This window comes from Pterocles gutturalis, unplaced genomic scaffold (assembly GCF_000699245.1).
Source record: "Pterocles gutturalis isolate BGI_N339 unplaced genomic scaffold, ASM69924v1 scaffold8792, whole genome shotgun sequence".
NCBI lineage: Eukaryota > Metazoa > Chordata > Aves > Pterocliformes > Pteroclidae > Pterocles > Pterocles gutturalis.
The window spans coordinates 45,137-62,499 of record NW_010110212.1 but is presented as its reverse complement, the minus strand read 5'-3'; the positions used below and the strand labels follow the sequence as shown (position 1 = coordinate 62,499).

The 17,363-nt window shown below is 36.7% G+C and overlaps 1 protein-coding gene across 1 annotated transcript in view; it reads left to right on the top strand.

The window, feature by feature from the left end:
* The window catches only part of LOC104461613 (chromosome unknown open reading frame, human C3orf67), a 55,646-nt gene that overhangs the window by 36,724 nt on the left and 1,559 nt on the right, over positions 1–17,363 (top strand). Inside the window, exons 14-15 of the mRNA XM_010073257.1 lie at positions 3,413–3,474; positions 15,098–15,189. Of these exons, the coding sequence (XP_010071559.1) occupies positions 3,413–3,474; positions 15,098–15,189 (154 nt within the window). The remainder of the gene's footprint in view (positions 1–3,412; positions 3,475–15,097; positions 15,190–17,363) is intronic.

Below are 17,363 nucleotides of genomic sequence, written 5' to 3'. Positions count from 1 at the left end.
GGCCAGTTAGTCTGATATCATTGTCAAAACAGTGAAAAATCTGGCATGGTGTTGTTAACGGAGATCTAAAGGGTGGTAATACGGTTAATGATAGTCAAGACTGTCTTATGGAAAATATGTCCTGATCAAAAAAATATGATTTACTTGATAAAGTTCCAATTGATAAGGGAACTGCTCAGATGTAAGATGCCAAGACCATTGTAAGTATTAGTTTAAAAATAAGCAGCATATAATATTGATAGAGCACACCTTGAATGAATTTGTAACTGGCCAACTGACAACTATCAAAAGGAGTCAGCAGGGAATTACCTGTGAGTAGACTCTGTTCAGAGGGACCCACATCACGATTCGTTCAGTTCTAGTTTGGATGTTGTTCAGTGTTTTTATTGGTGACCTACAGTGTAATCGCCTGTGATATGCATATGGTCATGAGCTGATCCTGTTCTTCCCTCTGGCTTTCACATCGATAAACCTGTCAGATAATTTCACATAGCTGTTTTTGGTGAACCCCCACACATAGCATTCACATGTGCAGTAGCTGTGTTCCTGTATGCACAGGTAGTCTATATAACCGAGAGATCGAAATGCAGCCTCGTTGGAGTGATTAGAACACCTTTGAAGGCTGTTCCTCCTGGATTTCAGTCTTCTGCCATGCATGATCTTGGTGTAAGACCTAAAATGAGTAAAGTCATTGTTTCTTCGGCTTCCAGTTTTTACCAATAAATGTTTTGCGGTTTTTTTATGTCATTGAACTTTGGTACCACTATCATTTGAGTTGAGTCAAGAGAAATTGCAAATGATTAGTCCTTTCAAAATCAGATGTACAAACTGCAGAAAAGTTTGTCTGTATCTGTAGCCATCTTCCAGTTGCACAGGCAAATTATTTTAGCACTGCAGTATGTAGAAAAGAAATAGAAATAATCCTCATATTGTAGCTTGAGAAATAAAGGACAGCTTGAAATTCTTGTCATGATTAAACTTTTATGCTTACATGTGTTTCCAGGTTGTATCTTTCTGATTATTTAAATCAGTACTGTCTATTGCTTTCTCTTATGTTGTTCAAAGATAAGTAAGGAGTATTTTTATTCCAAATTTTCTTTCGTTTTATACAACCTTTTTGTCCCTGAGTGGAATCTATGGCAACAGCACCACCAGAAGGCAGTTTTTTGTGTATCTTTCATTTTGAAATATCTATGTTTTGCAAAGCAGGACAGGATATAATGATGTTAGATAGTGAATTTAGGTATTAAAGTAATATTTTATATAAAAAACACATTTTTAGTGAGTTTATTTTTTCTCAGTTGCCATTATTAGTCTGATTTCCAGATTCATTGAAAATTCTCATGTTACTGACGCTAATGAAACTCAAACCCTTCTGAATGTAAAGGCACACAGATCAATCATATTGCTAAGCTGCAGTTAGAACAGATGTCCTTAAACAACTATAGAACAGATATACTAAAACTGTATTTTATAACCTATGATAGTTTACCAAGAACTGCATGTGTGCTGTCAGGAGGAATCATTGAAATGTAAGTTGTTTAGCAGCTGCTGTAAACTATGACAGCCAAAAAGGAATAAAATAGCTTTGAATGTTATACATTACCCAGCATAGCTATCAGTTATAAACATGAAAAACTTCTATTTTAAAATTAATTTACTTTGAAGGATAGTTGTAAACCCTTGTAAAATGTGTGTGGGGCACAGCTGCAAATCAATAGTATGTGTATGTGGAACTAAGTATTCTGAAAGACTTAGTTTGACTCTGCCTCCTGGATTGCTCACTGATATATCCTAGAAGCTTGTAGTTGTATAATGCTCCACTAGCAGACTCCAACATATGCTCACCACTAAAAACTGTCTTTCAAGTAAGGAGTACTTACAGAGAAGAAAGATTTACTTGTTCCCCAAGCAACTTCCTAAATATACATTCAGTCACTTGGGCCTTGATCTGCAAAAAATCTGAAAGGGTACTTCCAGGTTTATACCTAATTTGTAGAAGGTCTTCTGGCCTCCTTTGTAATGATTCAGAAAAGAGATCCACTTAACACAAAAATGGTCTGGTGGAACTGAAGTCTGACAGACAAGAGTGATATTTAAACCCAGAATTATTCCAACAGAGAGCTCAGTTTGACAACCCCTGGAGGGATCTGTTCACATCAAGTCAAATTGCAAAACTGAGTCAGACTATTCTTTACTATGAAACGAGACTAAAAATTATTTAGACAGATATTCTGGTTCATAGACTGACTAATCCACTTTCTGTCTCGTCCTCTGTCTTCCACTAGCCATCATTTCAGAGTTGCACTATCCACCACCAGGCAGTGACTCATATTTGACAGTAATTAGGATGCCATTCATCCTGCACATGTATTTCACAACATCCCTTCCTACTTCCTGAAACCATCAGAACATACTCATTTTTATATTGATTTCTGTAAAAAACCAATTGTTTCCATAATGCTGAGTATTTCTTTTTAGCATTTTATGTAATAAATTGTACGGGTATTGTTAATGCATGCTTGTATTTTCACTTCTTTTGCATTTGCTTCAGTGATTTATTTTTTTTTAGAACTGCTTTTGAGGTATGTGAGAATGGCAAAGGGCGTCTTTTCTGGAAGCACTACATATTTACTGAGAGAAAAAGTATTTCTGAATTTTAAAATTCTCAAATTTTTTTACCAGTTTATGAATCTTGAGCTTTCTTGCAAATAACTGGTTTTAGTGCTATAAACCAAACGTAGTTTAAAATCTTCGGGCCACATTCATACAATGGGTAGGTAGCATTTGAAGACTGTGGAAAATTATCATATTTTGTATGAATATTTATATAGTCCACCATTAGCTATTCATGAACAGCTTAATCCAGGTTTCAAATTGGCAATGCCACAGAAGAGCATGTGTGCTTCAGCAGACTTCGTTTGGGACAGCGAAGTTTGCTGCTAATGGTGCTTCTGAGGAGAGAGGAACCATGTCTGCCAGCCCTGTTGGCTCTGGCTCGGTGTTGTCTAGTCTTAAGAGTGGTTGGATCTGCACAGACCCAACTAAGAATCCCTGCACCGTGCTTCTATACATGCACAGACCAGTCTTTTCTCTGAGACAAGATTTGCCACACTTCCCTCTCTGCTTCCTGACTCTGTCCCCACACAGGTGGCAGAGAAGTGTCCAGGTGGTTGACTCCTTAATTCATATGTGTTCCCACCCAGACAAGAATTGCCTGTTGAGTTGTACTTTTGCACAGTTAGGATCTGAATATCCCTTTTAAATTTCACAGGTAAGAAAAAAGACTGTAAAATTCCAGTATCAGAAGCTGTAAATGTGTATGTTCATAAAAGATCTCTTACGTACTTCTAAACATTCTGAAAGAGTATTTGCAAATTATTTTCTCACTATTATTTTTTGTTTTCCATAGCCCATCAGTCAGGAGCATCACTATCAGAAAGAAATGAGCCCACTTTCTCCTTCCAACCCACGGTAAGATTCCATTTATAGCCCAGGCAGTAAGGATTCGGTTAGAGTGTTCTGAATATTAAATGTGACATTCTTTGATTTAATCTTAAATCTCTTTTCAGTTGCAGCCTCCTCTCAGAGGGCTTAACTATTGCTCCTTGTAGTCATTGTCCGCAATATGTCTGTGTTGTCCTGGAATCCAGAACTGAATTCTGCATGGTTTGGATGTGCCACTGTGTATTTAAAGTTCCTGACATAGACCTTGCTCCTACACCTGCTTTGATGCATGATCCAGCAAATCTTCCTCATCTGACATACATACACTCTCACTTATTTCTGTCTCCCTCTCTGCTTTGAAGACGCAGAACTAGAATTCTGTACATGACGGTAGGTGTCAGGGAATCTATTTGTTACAAAAGATTTTAATATTATTTATTTAGGCAGGTTTTTTCAATAGATAACCCAGTCAGGAGAAGGTATTACAGTGCTGTGGGCTAGTTCAGAGGGGTCCTGTCCACAACGTATTTTGGCTGTCAAGTCTTTAGCTTGATGTGTTTTGTTTGGAATCAACAACAAAATCCCTCTGACTTTAATATAAGGTGAGATTATTGAGATTTGAAGACAAGTGGAGAGCATAGCTAGGGATAAATGATTAAACTGAGGCAATCAAAATTAATTGTCCAGTTTCAGAACTTCCTTGTACCTGTGAAACCCCAGCATGAGTTTGGCAATTTTTTAACAGCCTGAACAAGAGATGTAATTATTTTTAAAAGTAGTTCTGTTTCACTTTGACTTGATATGATTAATGTGGATTTTGCTTGTCCAAGTTTTAACTGGACAATATGTGTGTTTTGGGACAAAGAGGAAAAGAGGACATTTCATATACAACTTCTTTATCTTTTAACAGCCTGAAATGTTTTATGATAGCACCCTGCACAGCTGACTGGCAGTGTAATATGCATTTCTCCACACACAGATGTTTTCAATCACTTGTCTCACCCATCCACATTTTTATTATCTTCTTGTTAGATTTTATGAAGTGAACACTATGAAACTTGCTGTGCGAGTTCACCCAGATTCATCAGTTATTGCAACATGCAGCCATATGTTTCCTAATGCCCACAATATATTGCTGGAGTTAAAGTATAATGCTGGATTCCTGTTCCCTTTCACGTGTAAATCAAAGTGCTCATGTTGGTCTAGAAAACCTCTCTGCCTTGGGTGCTTTGTTATCAAAGGAACTGTCTCTGTCCTTATGAATTGTTGCAATGGATGAAGTGGATGGAGACTCTTGACTATAGTCCACAGAGGAAGATATCAGATACCTTGTGACTGACACTTTGTCGAGGATTCTTCATTCCAGAATCGATTTCATAATTCTGATGGCATTAGAATTGCCTATATTTTAGTGCAATCTTTGTCTTCTTTTTGCCCATACATCAGTTGAGTCAGGTTTCATTAAGTAATTTTTATGCATGTGCTAAGGCAATTTGATCCTAGGTACATTTTATATACTGAAAAACAGAATAAACACCATTATCTGTAAAAATAAAGCGTTTCATCATTTCAAGTTAATATGATCAACAATGAAAACTTGTACTTCCATATAATAAAATTCTAAACAAATAGTGTAAATTATGATAGTTCTTATTTTAATCTGGTACATACAATAGATGTAAATTTCTCTAGAAATAATTTTCAAGAATTGCAGGCAAAGTATTTGTAAAATACCTGACTTACAAGTGCCTCATAAATTCAGTAACTGCCAGAAAAGCATTACTGGGCTGTAAATACAGATGACAAAATTATGAGGTCAGTTTGCATCATGATATAAAAACTGGAGATGATGTGACTTGAATACCATTATTCACATCATTACCTTTCATTTATAATGGAAAACTCTGCAATGTTTTTCACGGAGGGTGTGTACCTAAAAGAGAGGGAGATAAAATTAATGGTAATTCTATAACTTAGTTCCCAAACTGTTTTTAAAGCCAATTTTAACAAGTAATGTATGAGCAACTGGCAAATGTCTAAATCTTTGTAAGCTTACTGTAGCTATCTAAGGGAACACACAGAATATTTGAAAAAATGATACATTTTATGTAGATGAGTTTATATAAATGCCATGGCAAGAAGACAGTTATGTGATGCACTTACTGAAAAAACAAATAGTTTGTTATAAAGAGCAATAAAGAATTTGACAGGTCTCAAATAACTTTAGAAAGAGTAGTAGTGATATTTTCTGGGAAATGAAAAGAAAGCAATGTGGAAGCTATTGTCCAGTAAATGTAGCTTCTGTCCATAATAAGATAAAAGAACAAGCCAGAAAAGAAAGCACCTGTGAAGATAATGGAATGCAGTCAATAAAAAGACCCAGCTAGACTCATTTTCCATTGGTTCCACTGGGTAAAGGTCATAAGTCTGCCAAGAATATTGCTACTGCAATACAAATCACCTCCGCGTCATGCTGCTTTGCAAGGCGTAGAACCAGTTAATGAAAGGAGACAGGCTGACTGCAGAGGCTGCAGGGCCAGATGAGCACGATGATGTGCAGTGTTTCAAGCTGTAGCTATGCAGTTCCCACCAACTGATGTGCTGTATGGTCCTAGCTGAACGTTAGAATTGCTCTCTTCTCTCCAAATAGGATGCTGTAGCTATCTATGTGACTTATTTCTCCAGTGCAGGGACTGGAAATTGCTATGTACTCTGCATCTACTTAGTAAGCATTTGTCCTCTGAAATATTTGTGTGTCATAGAAGGTTTGGGAGTTTCATTACAGGAAATGTTGAAGGAAAGTAAATATTCTAGAGGAATTTCAGCCATACTGAACAGCTACTCTCTGAGAAAGATCACTTGAGCCTAATTTTATGAATAGATTTTTTTCAGAACTTCTACAGATGCTCTCTAGAAAATTTATTTCTGATAAAAGCTGATTTTTCTCTCTTTGAGAGAGGGGTTTTTTATAAGTTGAAACCTATCTTTACAAGCATTGCCTCTCCACATTCTCTGTTGGCATCCTACTCAGCTCTTCCCAAGCTACCAAATAAAATTTGTTCCTCTGAAGTTCAAACAGCAGTTCCCCAGAAACCACACTAAAGTAGGACACAAATATTTCAACGTTTCATTGGGTATCCTTTCACAAGAAGTATATTTTACTTAAGTAATTTCATATGAAGTGTATTTTCAGTTAGGTTTTACCAAGGCATTTAGCTCTACATGTGTAAAAAAATGTATTCCCATAGTGAATTGTGGGCCCAGAGGTTTGATGATAGTAAATGTCTGCCTGGTTTAGGCTATAGCCAAGAATAGAAGATTAGCACATAAAACAGAGGCATCATTTTATGAGAAAGTCATTGATCAATGGTCTCAAACCAAAGAATGAGTGAGATCAAGCTGTGTTTCATTCACAAATGAAAATAATTGTTGAACAGAAGTTTAATTTGTTGTCCCTATTAGTGGCTGGTGGGTTTCGTATGTTAACAGCTCTAAAATCAGCAGCCTCCCTGTGCTACTCTATATATGTGGGGCTGACAGCTTTTCCAAGGGTAGCTGGAACCTGCAGGAGTTAATTAGTATATCAATCAATGAAAATGATCTTTCGAAGTATTGTCTGTGCCTCTGCTGTGAGCTTACTAAGGGTGACCTGCACAGAGTTACCAGGAGTAAATAGAACTGTACTCCCCTGTTAGCTGCGCCTCTGCCTCCTCTGCGCTGCTGGAGGCTCACGCTTGCCAGGCTGGTATGTGAAATTGTGTGCGGGCATCAGTATAGAGTGTACCCTACCCATTCCCTGCTGTGTGTTGGAGTTCACCCCACCTGATGGATGAGCGTGACCCGATGTAGAAGGAGTATTAAGCCTCCTTGCTGATCCTGAGAGTCCATCGTTAATGGTGTGGATTGTCAGCCTCGAAATTCCGGCAAGAATCTGAAAAGCGATGAGATCTCCTTTTATCAGGTTCCTATCTACACTTTCATGTGTCTTGTTCTTCTCCATGACCCTCTGATCTGCATCCATTAAGATTATTATCTCCATAGGTTTAGCTGTGAAAAGTGAGTGTGACCATCCTCAAGCCAGTCCAGTAGCTAACTTGTAAAATAAGCGGCATTTAGGGGCTCTGTACATCCCAGTCAGTTGCTTCTTCAGTGGGATTTTTTGTGTTTAAATTAGATTCTGTCAGCGACTTCATTGTGAATAAAAAAATAAACCTCTTAAAACTAAGGAGTATCCGAAGTCCTTCAAATTTTCAGGAAAGCCAATGATATTATGAAGCATTTACTAAAATGGCTAAGTAGAGATCTGATGCAATTCAGGCCAGTGTTTTGTCTAGATTTATGTTTTATCTATAAAAAGTGTAGCCACTGTACTGTGGTTTAAGTCCTTTGTAGCTTTGCCACTTGTGGATGTGATATAAAGGTCTTTGTGTCTATAATTGGCTGATAAGGGCCCGCAGTCTTTGACAAATGATTAATAGTAACTGACCTCACATCACATGGGATTGGTAGGGCTGACGACAGCAAGCTGTCTTGTCATTGTCACCTACATGGGTTACATTAGACTGATCAGGATGTCATCATTCTTCTTTCCTCTACAATCAAAAAAAAAAAAAGTCAACCTAAAAAAAGCTAATAATATTTTTCTTCCCTTTTTTTGGTAAAGGTATCTCTGCAATTATGATAAATGTTATAGATTTGAGATTTATAAAAACTTCTCAGAAGAAGTTGTAAGTTAATCCTTAAGAAGGAAAAAGCAGAACCCATGTCCTTAATTACTACTTTTATCAAACAATGTGATTTTCTTATTTTTGTAATGATAGACATACACAGTAGTACAGATAACAAATCATGAAATGGATAAACATGTTCCTTTAACTAAACACATTTTAAACTTATTTCCAAACTTGATTATTGATAAAATTCAAGTATATTAGTTAGATATAATGAATACCTCTTTCTATGTGTAACTCTGACCACTATTGATTTTAGGAAGTAAATTATTTCTTTCAATTTCTTTAAAAGTTTCTGCTAGATAAGTCTTCTTTTAGAACTTATTGTTGCTGTAAATATTGCCATTATCATGGCACCTAAAATTTGCATAATATATCGATTCCAGCACAAAAACACAGCCACTGCAAGCTCTCAAGTGTTCAGCTTTAAGACTACTGCACTCGTCCATCCCAGATGAAAACTAAACATTCCAATAGCTCATGCATGTGTTGTTATACCATTGAGAGATTCAGTAAGATTAAACTCATCTAAAAAATGGTGCAGTAAGAGAAGGATTGTAGCTATAGCATTTATTTGCACTACACCAGAACTTCTCCAGCATGCATGCTGTGAAATTCAGACAGAAAAGGTCTTTGTCTCCCATATTTCCAAGCAAAGGCTTAAATAGCAAAATAACTTCAGAAGCAAATTTAAAGATTGAGTTTTGCAAACAAAGAAGCATATTTATTTTCATGATTCTTTACAAGATCAAAGGCGTACAACTCCATTACCTCTGCAAAACAGACAATATTACATTATGAAGTATTATAAAATTACACAAGTTGTCAAAATAAGTGAACAAGAACAATGTATCACAAAGCATACTTTAGTTTTACGTTGTACTTGTTCAGTTACTTTACTCATTCACAAAACAGAGTAATTCGCAATAGGTCTCCCAGTCGTTAATCTGAATTAGCAAAGTTCTGCTGCATTTGTCAGGCTATAATATGCATGAAAAAGTACATGACAAACGAAGCAAGTGGCACAGGAAACATCTAATTGAAGAGGTTAAATTTTTTAATCATGGTGGTAAAAAGCTTAGCTGCAGAAAGGTTGTTGAAAACCAAGTAGCTAACACGTAAAAACTTGTTAAAGTAATCCAAAAATGGTTTTCCTTTGTATGGGAATCTGAGAACATGAACAAGTGGCAGCATATGCACTAAGGGTTTGAATACGAAACATGGCAAATGCTTTCAAACGTGCTGTTGCATCTGTGTTGATACGAGACAGTTTCTTTTTTTTTTTTTTTTTGGTAGCTTCAGGACTTATGGAGAATCTTTTATTGGTTCCGCCCTTTCGCCCTTTTTCTAAATATTCCTGGACGATTCAGAGTTGTCTGACCACGCTTATATGTTGTAGAGATGGAGAATAGGCAGTAAAAGATCTTATGTGCCTCTGAGATCTCTTAGATTGAAAAGGAGAGAGAGGCGTTATCTTGTTCCAAGTCCAGGGTTCCTTGTTCACAGTCTTACAATCTCTCCTTCAGTGCTCAGTTGAAGGGTTGCTATGGCCCTTTGCCAGTGTGTCTCCTTCCAGGGGATCTCCAGTGTTTGCAGACGACAAGGCGCTCCAGTCCAGCCACAAGCCAGCATCTAAGGTCTGAGTCCAACTTAGAGCCTTGGGATTTTAGGGTAGTTCCCAGGGCAGGCAAGTTTCCAAATAGGTTTGTACCAGTTGTATTGTTCCCCTTTCCGGAGAGAAAAAACTTATAACCACTAACCAGCAGCCCATATATGGAAATATATATGTATTCCTCTATTCTCCCTCTGAACTGGAAGCTTATTCAAATACAGACAAATCAGGCTCTTTGACATCCCATATACATACAAAATTTTCTTACAGAGTGAAACTGTCAGCGTTTTCCAGGGGTACAAATGCCCACACCTCCCTTCACCACTATTCCATTATCATTTGTGCAAGAGTGTTGTTTCCAGTTTCTTTATTTTACATTTGTTGTTGACAGAACGTGATTTTTTTTTTTAAGAATTAAACTGCAGTAGCATGCTTCTCACTTTGTTCTGATTTTCCAACTTCATGCTGTACCATTCATGGCATTAATATACTAAAAGATCAGCATTTTCTTGCATACTTTTTTTTTTACTTTTTGAAAAATAAAAGTATTTTTTACAGACTAGGAGCAATCAACAGCATCACCTTTAACAAGTTTGATAATATTAAAGTTAGTGCTCTGTTGGGTCATGTCTCTCCCTTGATTTTTAAAAGCCCTCTGGCTCCATGTCACCCATTAAAAATTAAATGGGATGCAGTCTGCATCCAGGGTGCACAGAGTGGTGAGATGCTGTTGGTGGCTGGCTGTGGAGAAAAAGGATTCCTTTAATTGCAACAAGACTCGTTAGGTACTAGATTCAGGTGTTTCCTGAACTGGTGGAAAATTAAAATATACTTTTTAAAATGAATGATTTATTTAATCATTAAAAATATGTAAAAAATGAAGTACTCCCTACCTAGTGGACACTTCATTAAATGTGGAAATCCATTTGATTCACTGATCAATTCCTGTCTGATGTACTTATTAGAATTTACTTGCTTAAGATTAGATATGAAGGAATTCTAGCACACCTCTGCAAATTCATCACTTCTAATGTATCCAGCTGGTCTTCTGATAAACAAATCAAAACTAGCAAAGAAGAAGGGGTTAGTATTTTACTTAAATTAGGTGATAAAACACTGGTTTTCTCTATTAGTGTAATTTATATTGCCAGTGACTATCGAGACTATAATCCAGCCAGCGAGCTAACGTGGTCATGAACTAGAGGTTTAGTCTTTCAGTAAATTCAAATGTTACTGTCATTTAACAGAAGCTATGATAGAATTTTCATGTATTTAACTGCAAAACATTGACCAAATAGCACAATATGTTAATTGCTAAGCTGTTAAACCTCCCAGTTCAGGTCATTCATATTTTTAACTGAGGTAGATGACTGTGTATGTTTTTAATAACCTGCACAAATTTATCATTTGAACTGTGACAGTGAAAGCAAAATAGGATAGCATTGACAGGTCAAACTTTCAGCTGATACCAGTCAGCGTGATTATACTGTACACACTCGTAATAGCACCTTTTGCTGTCTAAGTCTCTTGTTTAATAAGAAGAATTCACATCTCCTTTGTTATCCTTGAATCTAATCTAGCACACATAAGCCAGTTCATTTACAGATTTAAGACTTTAAGATCAGATTCAAGTCTTCCATGCACAGTTGCACTTGTACTTTTTATGATCTCTTTCTTAGTCACTAATTCATTGAAAATTAAATAATTTAGTTTTTAAGGAGGTCTCTGTGCCTCCATTAGAACAACGTTATTTGGCAGGGTGGACTTGCTGAAGTGGTTTGGAGGAAGGAAAAAGACATTCTGTAAATATGCTTGTGATTTTCTAAATCTTAGTGCTAGCAAAAAAAGAAAGTTCCAGTAAGGGATACAGTAAATGAAGATATTATGTGTTAGGGATGGAATGAATCTGTCACTTTGACGTATTGTGAGGCAAAGAACAGATTAACAGATTACTCATAGTCAGAATGCAGCTCACTGTGAAAAATGTGCAGGAAATGATACATGCTGGTTTGTGCTGATTTAATGATATTTTGAAACTGCAATAACACTCCAGGAGGATAATACAATGTAGCTCGTGGCTTGCATTTTTTTTTTAATGATCAATGTATTGACAGATTGCCCTTAAATACTTAGGATATTTATTTTTAAAATCGAGCTTTCAGTTCATGCAAAGTCACATGAACATGTATATTTATGTTATTTTTCAATATTTTTATTAAAATGTGCATTCAAAAATCCTTGATTTGTATGTATACGTATACTCCATATTCTTTTGATAGTATATCTTCTTCTTTTTTGTATACTCACTCAGTTTTCCATTTTAAAGATACTGGTTTTCCCGCCTGAAGCCAAGTAGCACTGAACAGTTATTGATGTATAAATTAACACTGAATATTTCTTGGGTTACAGTATATTTCTGTGAAAACTTTTCAATGGTGTTCAAACATTGAAATTGTTTAAAGCATTTTAGATGCAATAGTGGACAATTTAAGGCTCAGATGATTTCGCAATTATTACAGACATACTTAGTAGCAGGACCTGAGATTTTATTTCAACCTTTTCTCAAATAATATGATTGCATTTTGTACACAACACAAACACTTCTTATTAATAATAGCCTACGAAAGTCCTTGCTTCGCTACTGAAATGATTATTGAAGGGTTTACTTCTGTAGAAATGCTTACATTAAGAACCCCTCCCATTACACAAACAGCATTAAGATATTACAAAGCAGAAACCTGGTGTCTGTAGGTAATCTGATTTAAGTTAATGAATTTATATGTATGCGTGAAGTTCAGCTGATACATAAGAATTGAAAATTTAGATCTGTTCATGTAGAGGAGCCTAAGAAGTAGTACATGCTGCAAAAAGATGCAGCAGGGTGCCACACGTGCAAGTGGCACAAATGGAGAATATATTCTGCCATGGCACTGGATATCATAGCACACATTTAACGGTTATTCCTAAAAGCTTTTGAAGCTTTGGTGTAAACTCAGAGTCTTTGGCTGTACCAGGGAAGGCAAATACAGCGAGCGACGACAGAGCTAATAATGGGATGTCTAGGCAAGCATATTGCTGTGTGGATTAGTCGTACCAGTTCTCACTGGCATTAGCTGAACAGCAGAAGGGGAGAAGGATTGGTTGTGAAGTTGGCCATATATGTGAAAATAATGTGGTGGTGTTAAAAATTTTTGAAGTATGTTTTTTACATATTGAAATGATGGAAAATTCAATATCTCTTCCTTTAAATCTGCTTTGCTACTTGCTGGATTTCTACACCAGCAGTTCTGTTTCCTGAGGCAGAAAATTAGTTTTTTCCATTTTGACTCTGAACACATAGGTGGTTGTCCCCTGATTCACCCCAGATAATGCATCTGTGCCAACAGGAGATGATGTGGAATCAATAACAAGTCCAGAAGTAGCAGAAAAACTAACAAATAAAAAAGCAATTGGCATATTTTAGCAATTATAACACATGACTGCGCTTTGCCAGATTTCTCTGTCAGAAGCAAATCTTACACGAGATCAAGGCTTTTTGGAAAGTGGAAGTACATTACCTGTTTGCTTGGTGTTGGACAATTTGAGTGGAGACAATTACAGTCTGTCAATATAAAGAAATCTGTCAAACTTTGGAAAATTTCATCCCTTCTCGAGGAAGCCATGGATGCTGAAGTTATCTCTATACCTCTGGCTCATCTCCCTGGCCCCTAGCACAAGCTCGCATGCAGAATCCTTTTGCGCCAGCTGTTGGAACAGCCATGGCCAGACACAAGTTGAATCAACCCCAAACCAAGTGTAATTTACCCTGTAGAGCTGTGCTGTTCCCTTGGTAGTGTGAGTGACCTCTCATTCTTGTGTTTCCTAGCCACTTTTCCCGTGAACAAGTCTGCAGTTCAGTTTGCAATGAAAAGCAATAACAGTAACAATAAAAACAACTGTTTTCCTTTCTTTGAGCTGTAATGACCAAAGACAGTGTATCATAAAGTGGCGCATGTGAAATGCGTATGGAACTTTGCATGAGTGTATGATAATGTGAGAATAATTTTTTTAAGCTATCACAAAGTAGTGTTCAGGAGAGGCACAAATAGCTGGTCAAAGTGGATAGGTGAAGAAGGTCTGTACTCCCTCCTCTGTGATAAAGATCCCCTTGAAACTTTTTTGTAGATGCAAAATAGATATGCGACAGCTGTGATGAGTCTTCTGTATAACCTTGCCAGATCACAAAGTAGTGTTCAGGAGAGGCACAAATAGCTGGTCAAAGTGGATAGGTGAAGAAGGTCTGTACTCCCTCTATGATAAAGATCCCATTGAAACTTTTTTATAGATGCAAAATAGATATGTGAGTGCTGTGATGAGAAGTCTTCTGTATAGCCTTGCCAGTAGCTAAAATCATGTTATGCTCAATAGCAAATTTTTATAACATTTTATAGCAATAAAAAATTGTTACAAACAATTCTTTATAACATATTTACTTGACAAACGTTTTTTTCACTATCAACAGTAAGATCCTGACTCAATCCAATATTTCCTTCTTAAAAACACTAGAAAACTTTTACCATGTTATTCTTAGCTCCGATCATTAATTCCACCCCTTTACTGAAAAATTTTAAAGGTAAATTAAACTAGAAATGTTAAATTATTTAATACAAATCAGCTGTCCCACAGTTAAAGAGCACTGAGGTGGTGTCACACTGTTGGTGGCATCCATCTCATGTCTAAGCTCAGCTCTAACTCACCAGCCATCCAGGCTGTGAACAATCCACCACTCACTGTGTCACCCTGGTACAGCTCCAAGCGGTGCCAAGTCAGTGGTAAGCAAACACATCTCTTGTGATTGTCTCTAAGCCTTCTTCCTTAGAGAGGGTGAAGACTTTTAATCAAACTGGCCCCCACAGTCTCTCATCAAACACAACTTGTTCATCCCAAGTCTTTATTCCTCAGAAAAGGACTCTCATGAGTCCTACAGGCTTTCAAAGTATAGCTCTGTGGATGATGGATCACACCTCGTGTACACCTTTTGCTGAGAGAGCAAAGCCAGCTGAAATCTGTAAAGCACACCTGACTTAAAACACAGACTTTTAGTGTGAACAGAACAGGTGAAAAGGCTAAGGAAGGAAGCCTTAACATTTAAAAATTGTATTAACTGTAAAGTTTGTTTTTATAATGATAAAATCCAGCTTGATTTTGTTTCATCAGACTCGACAACCTACAATTTCCTTTGAATTTTTTTTTAATAATCAAAATAATTAGAACAAATAGGAATGCAAACTGTGCTTTTGTGAGTGATATTTTGATTTGTATTTTGCAGGGACTGGTTGGACATGTTCAGTCCCCCCATCATTCCTGGAAGCCAACACCTGGAAGAGCACACTAGATCTTCAGCAAATCAGAGTATTCCAGGTAGGAATTTATGAAGACAATGAAAAGGGCTTGGGTAGAAAGACATTTCTAAATGCTGTTTCTGTAGTGCTGTTGCTCTTTTCATCGTTCTCTGTACTGCTACATTTTGCTTCCAAATTCTCTTATTTATTATTCTCAGTTCAAGCTAGCAGAGTTTTCCATGCAGTATTATTTGCCTCTCATAGAAGAATTAACTTAGACAGTTGCAAATTACTAGTGTTCTGGGTCAGTATGGATTAACTCATAAAAAATGTATCTTATTTGTTTAAAATAAGGAATTTGTGCTAGTGGGGTTGTCAAACCTATGAAATAAAGAATGCAAAGACTAAACATTCTTATTCAGAAGCACAATTACACTTACGTAAGTGATACTTCTCTTATGAAGAAAAATTTCAGATTTAGCCATAAGTGAAATTTCAGCACGATTTCCTGAGTAAAGACTGTTGTCACCACCTAAAATTTTACAGGTTTTTGTTTATTAATGGTCTTTGCTTAGAGAATGGCAAAGAACTTAACAGAAACAGGAAAGTCAAGAAAAATAGAATAAAACAAATACCTTGTTTTCTTTAGATGCCTTTTATTCTTATTTGTTGTCTTAGAAAACAGGGTAGATATCTACCTTTTTCTTCAAGTCTGGGGAATTCAATGTGAAATCTCATAAATCTGATGTGTATTTTAGCTGCCTGAGGGATGAAGACGTCTCAGTGATTTACTGTCTAAAATAGATTATGCCCTGCAAATTGGGAATGTTTTCATAGATGTATATTTGTAATTATTTATGACAGAAAAATAGAATTTTGCTGTCAGGAAGGGGCCTTTCTTTGAAGAATCAAATAATATGTTTTGTTAAGGGTCCTAAGTAAGTCAAAGAGAATTGGACAGAAATCCTTGAGTTGAAGGCATGTTGGATATAAATTTGTGTTAAGTCTCTGAGAATATTTTTGCACTAGTATTACGAAATCCAAGGCATGCTGCAGTAAAGCTAGAATTCCTGTGACTCTTAAAACTTGTGTTATTATCTTTAAAAAGCTTTAAAAAATAAGTATACTTGGGAATTTGTTGGATTTCTTCTGTTACTCACACTAGAATTTCCAAACCATTTTGTGAATTGTTTCTAAAATAATTTTCCTTTATGCTGAAATATTTTCCATCATGTGTCTGTGACTGCACATCTGGAGAACAGAAAATCTCTATATACCATAGCTTTTTATTTTGGCTTTTTTTTTTTTTTGTGCCTTTATTCAATCAAATTACATTCTGACTCGTTATGTGTGATATTTGTAATTTTGATAACATCACACAGAAACTTTTATCTTCAAATACCCCAAAAATCCCTGCCATAGCATTGAAGGGATGCAGCTTCATTTCCCCAAGGAGTTGGAGGAAATAAGAGAGAACAACAAAACAGTTCCATGACCTTCCCTCCCCAAACAAGACAGTTTAGATTTTTTCTGAACTAATAGACACCTTTCCCTATTAAAGTAGCAGAGAAGGTTCATTTCTTAACGTTTGGATCATCCATAGCACATAGATAGGGAGATGTAATGAGAAGTAGTCTGCTATTCAACAGGTTTCACAAGACAATCAGGAGGAAAATTGGACTCATAAATATGACAAATTTCCATAGATTTTTCCCTTACTGGGCATTGATATTTCTAATTTAAAGGCAGTTTCATTCATCTTGACGTTAGAAGTCATACAAGAAAGTTTCCACAGTGAGTGACAAAGGCAGAGTCAAATTCTCCGGAACTTACTTTATTGTGTCTTGTTACTTGGGAAGACAAATGCCATCACTCTGAATGTCCCCCCCCTTCTTTCTCCTCTCACAGCTTTATATGCTGGGCCTGGTGCCATACGGTGTGGAACATCCCTTTGGTCAGTGGGGGTCAGCTGTCCCAGCTGTGTCCCCTCCCAGCTTCTTGTGCACCCCCAGCTACTCGCTGGTGGGGTGGGGTGAGGAGCAGAAAAGTCCTTGACTCTGTGTAAGCCCTGCTCAGTGATAACTAAAACATCCCTGTGTTACCAACACTGTTTCCAGCACAAATCCAAAACACAGCCCCATACTAGCTACTGTGAAGAAAATTAACTCTATCCCAGCCAAAACCAGCGCAGCTACAAAGGTATAAATCCAGCTAGTCCTGGATGCAATCTAGTTCTGATTTGGGGTGAATTCA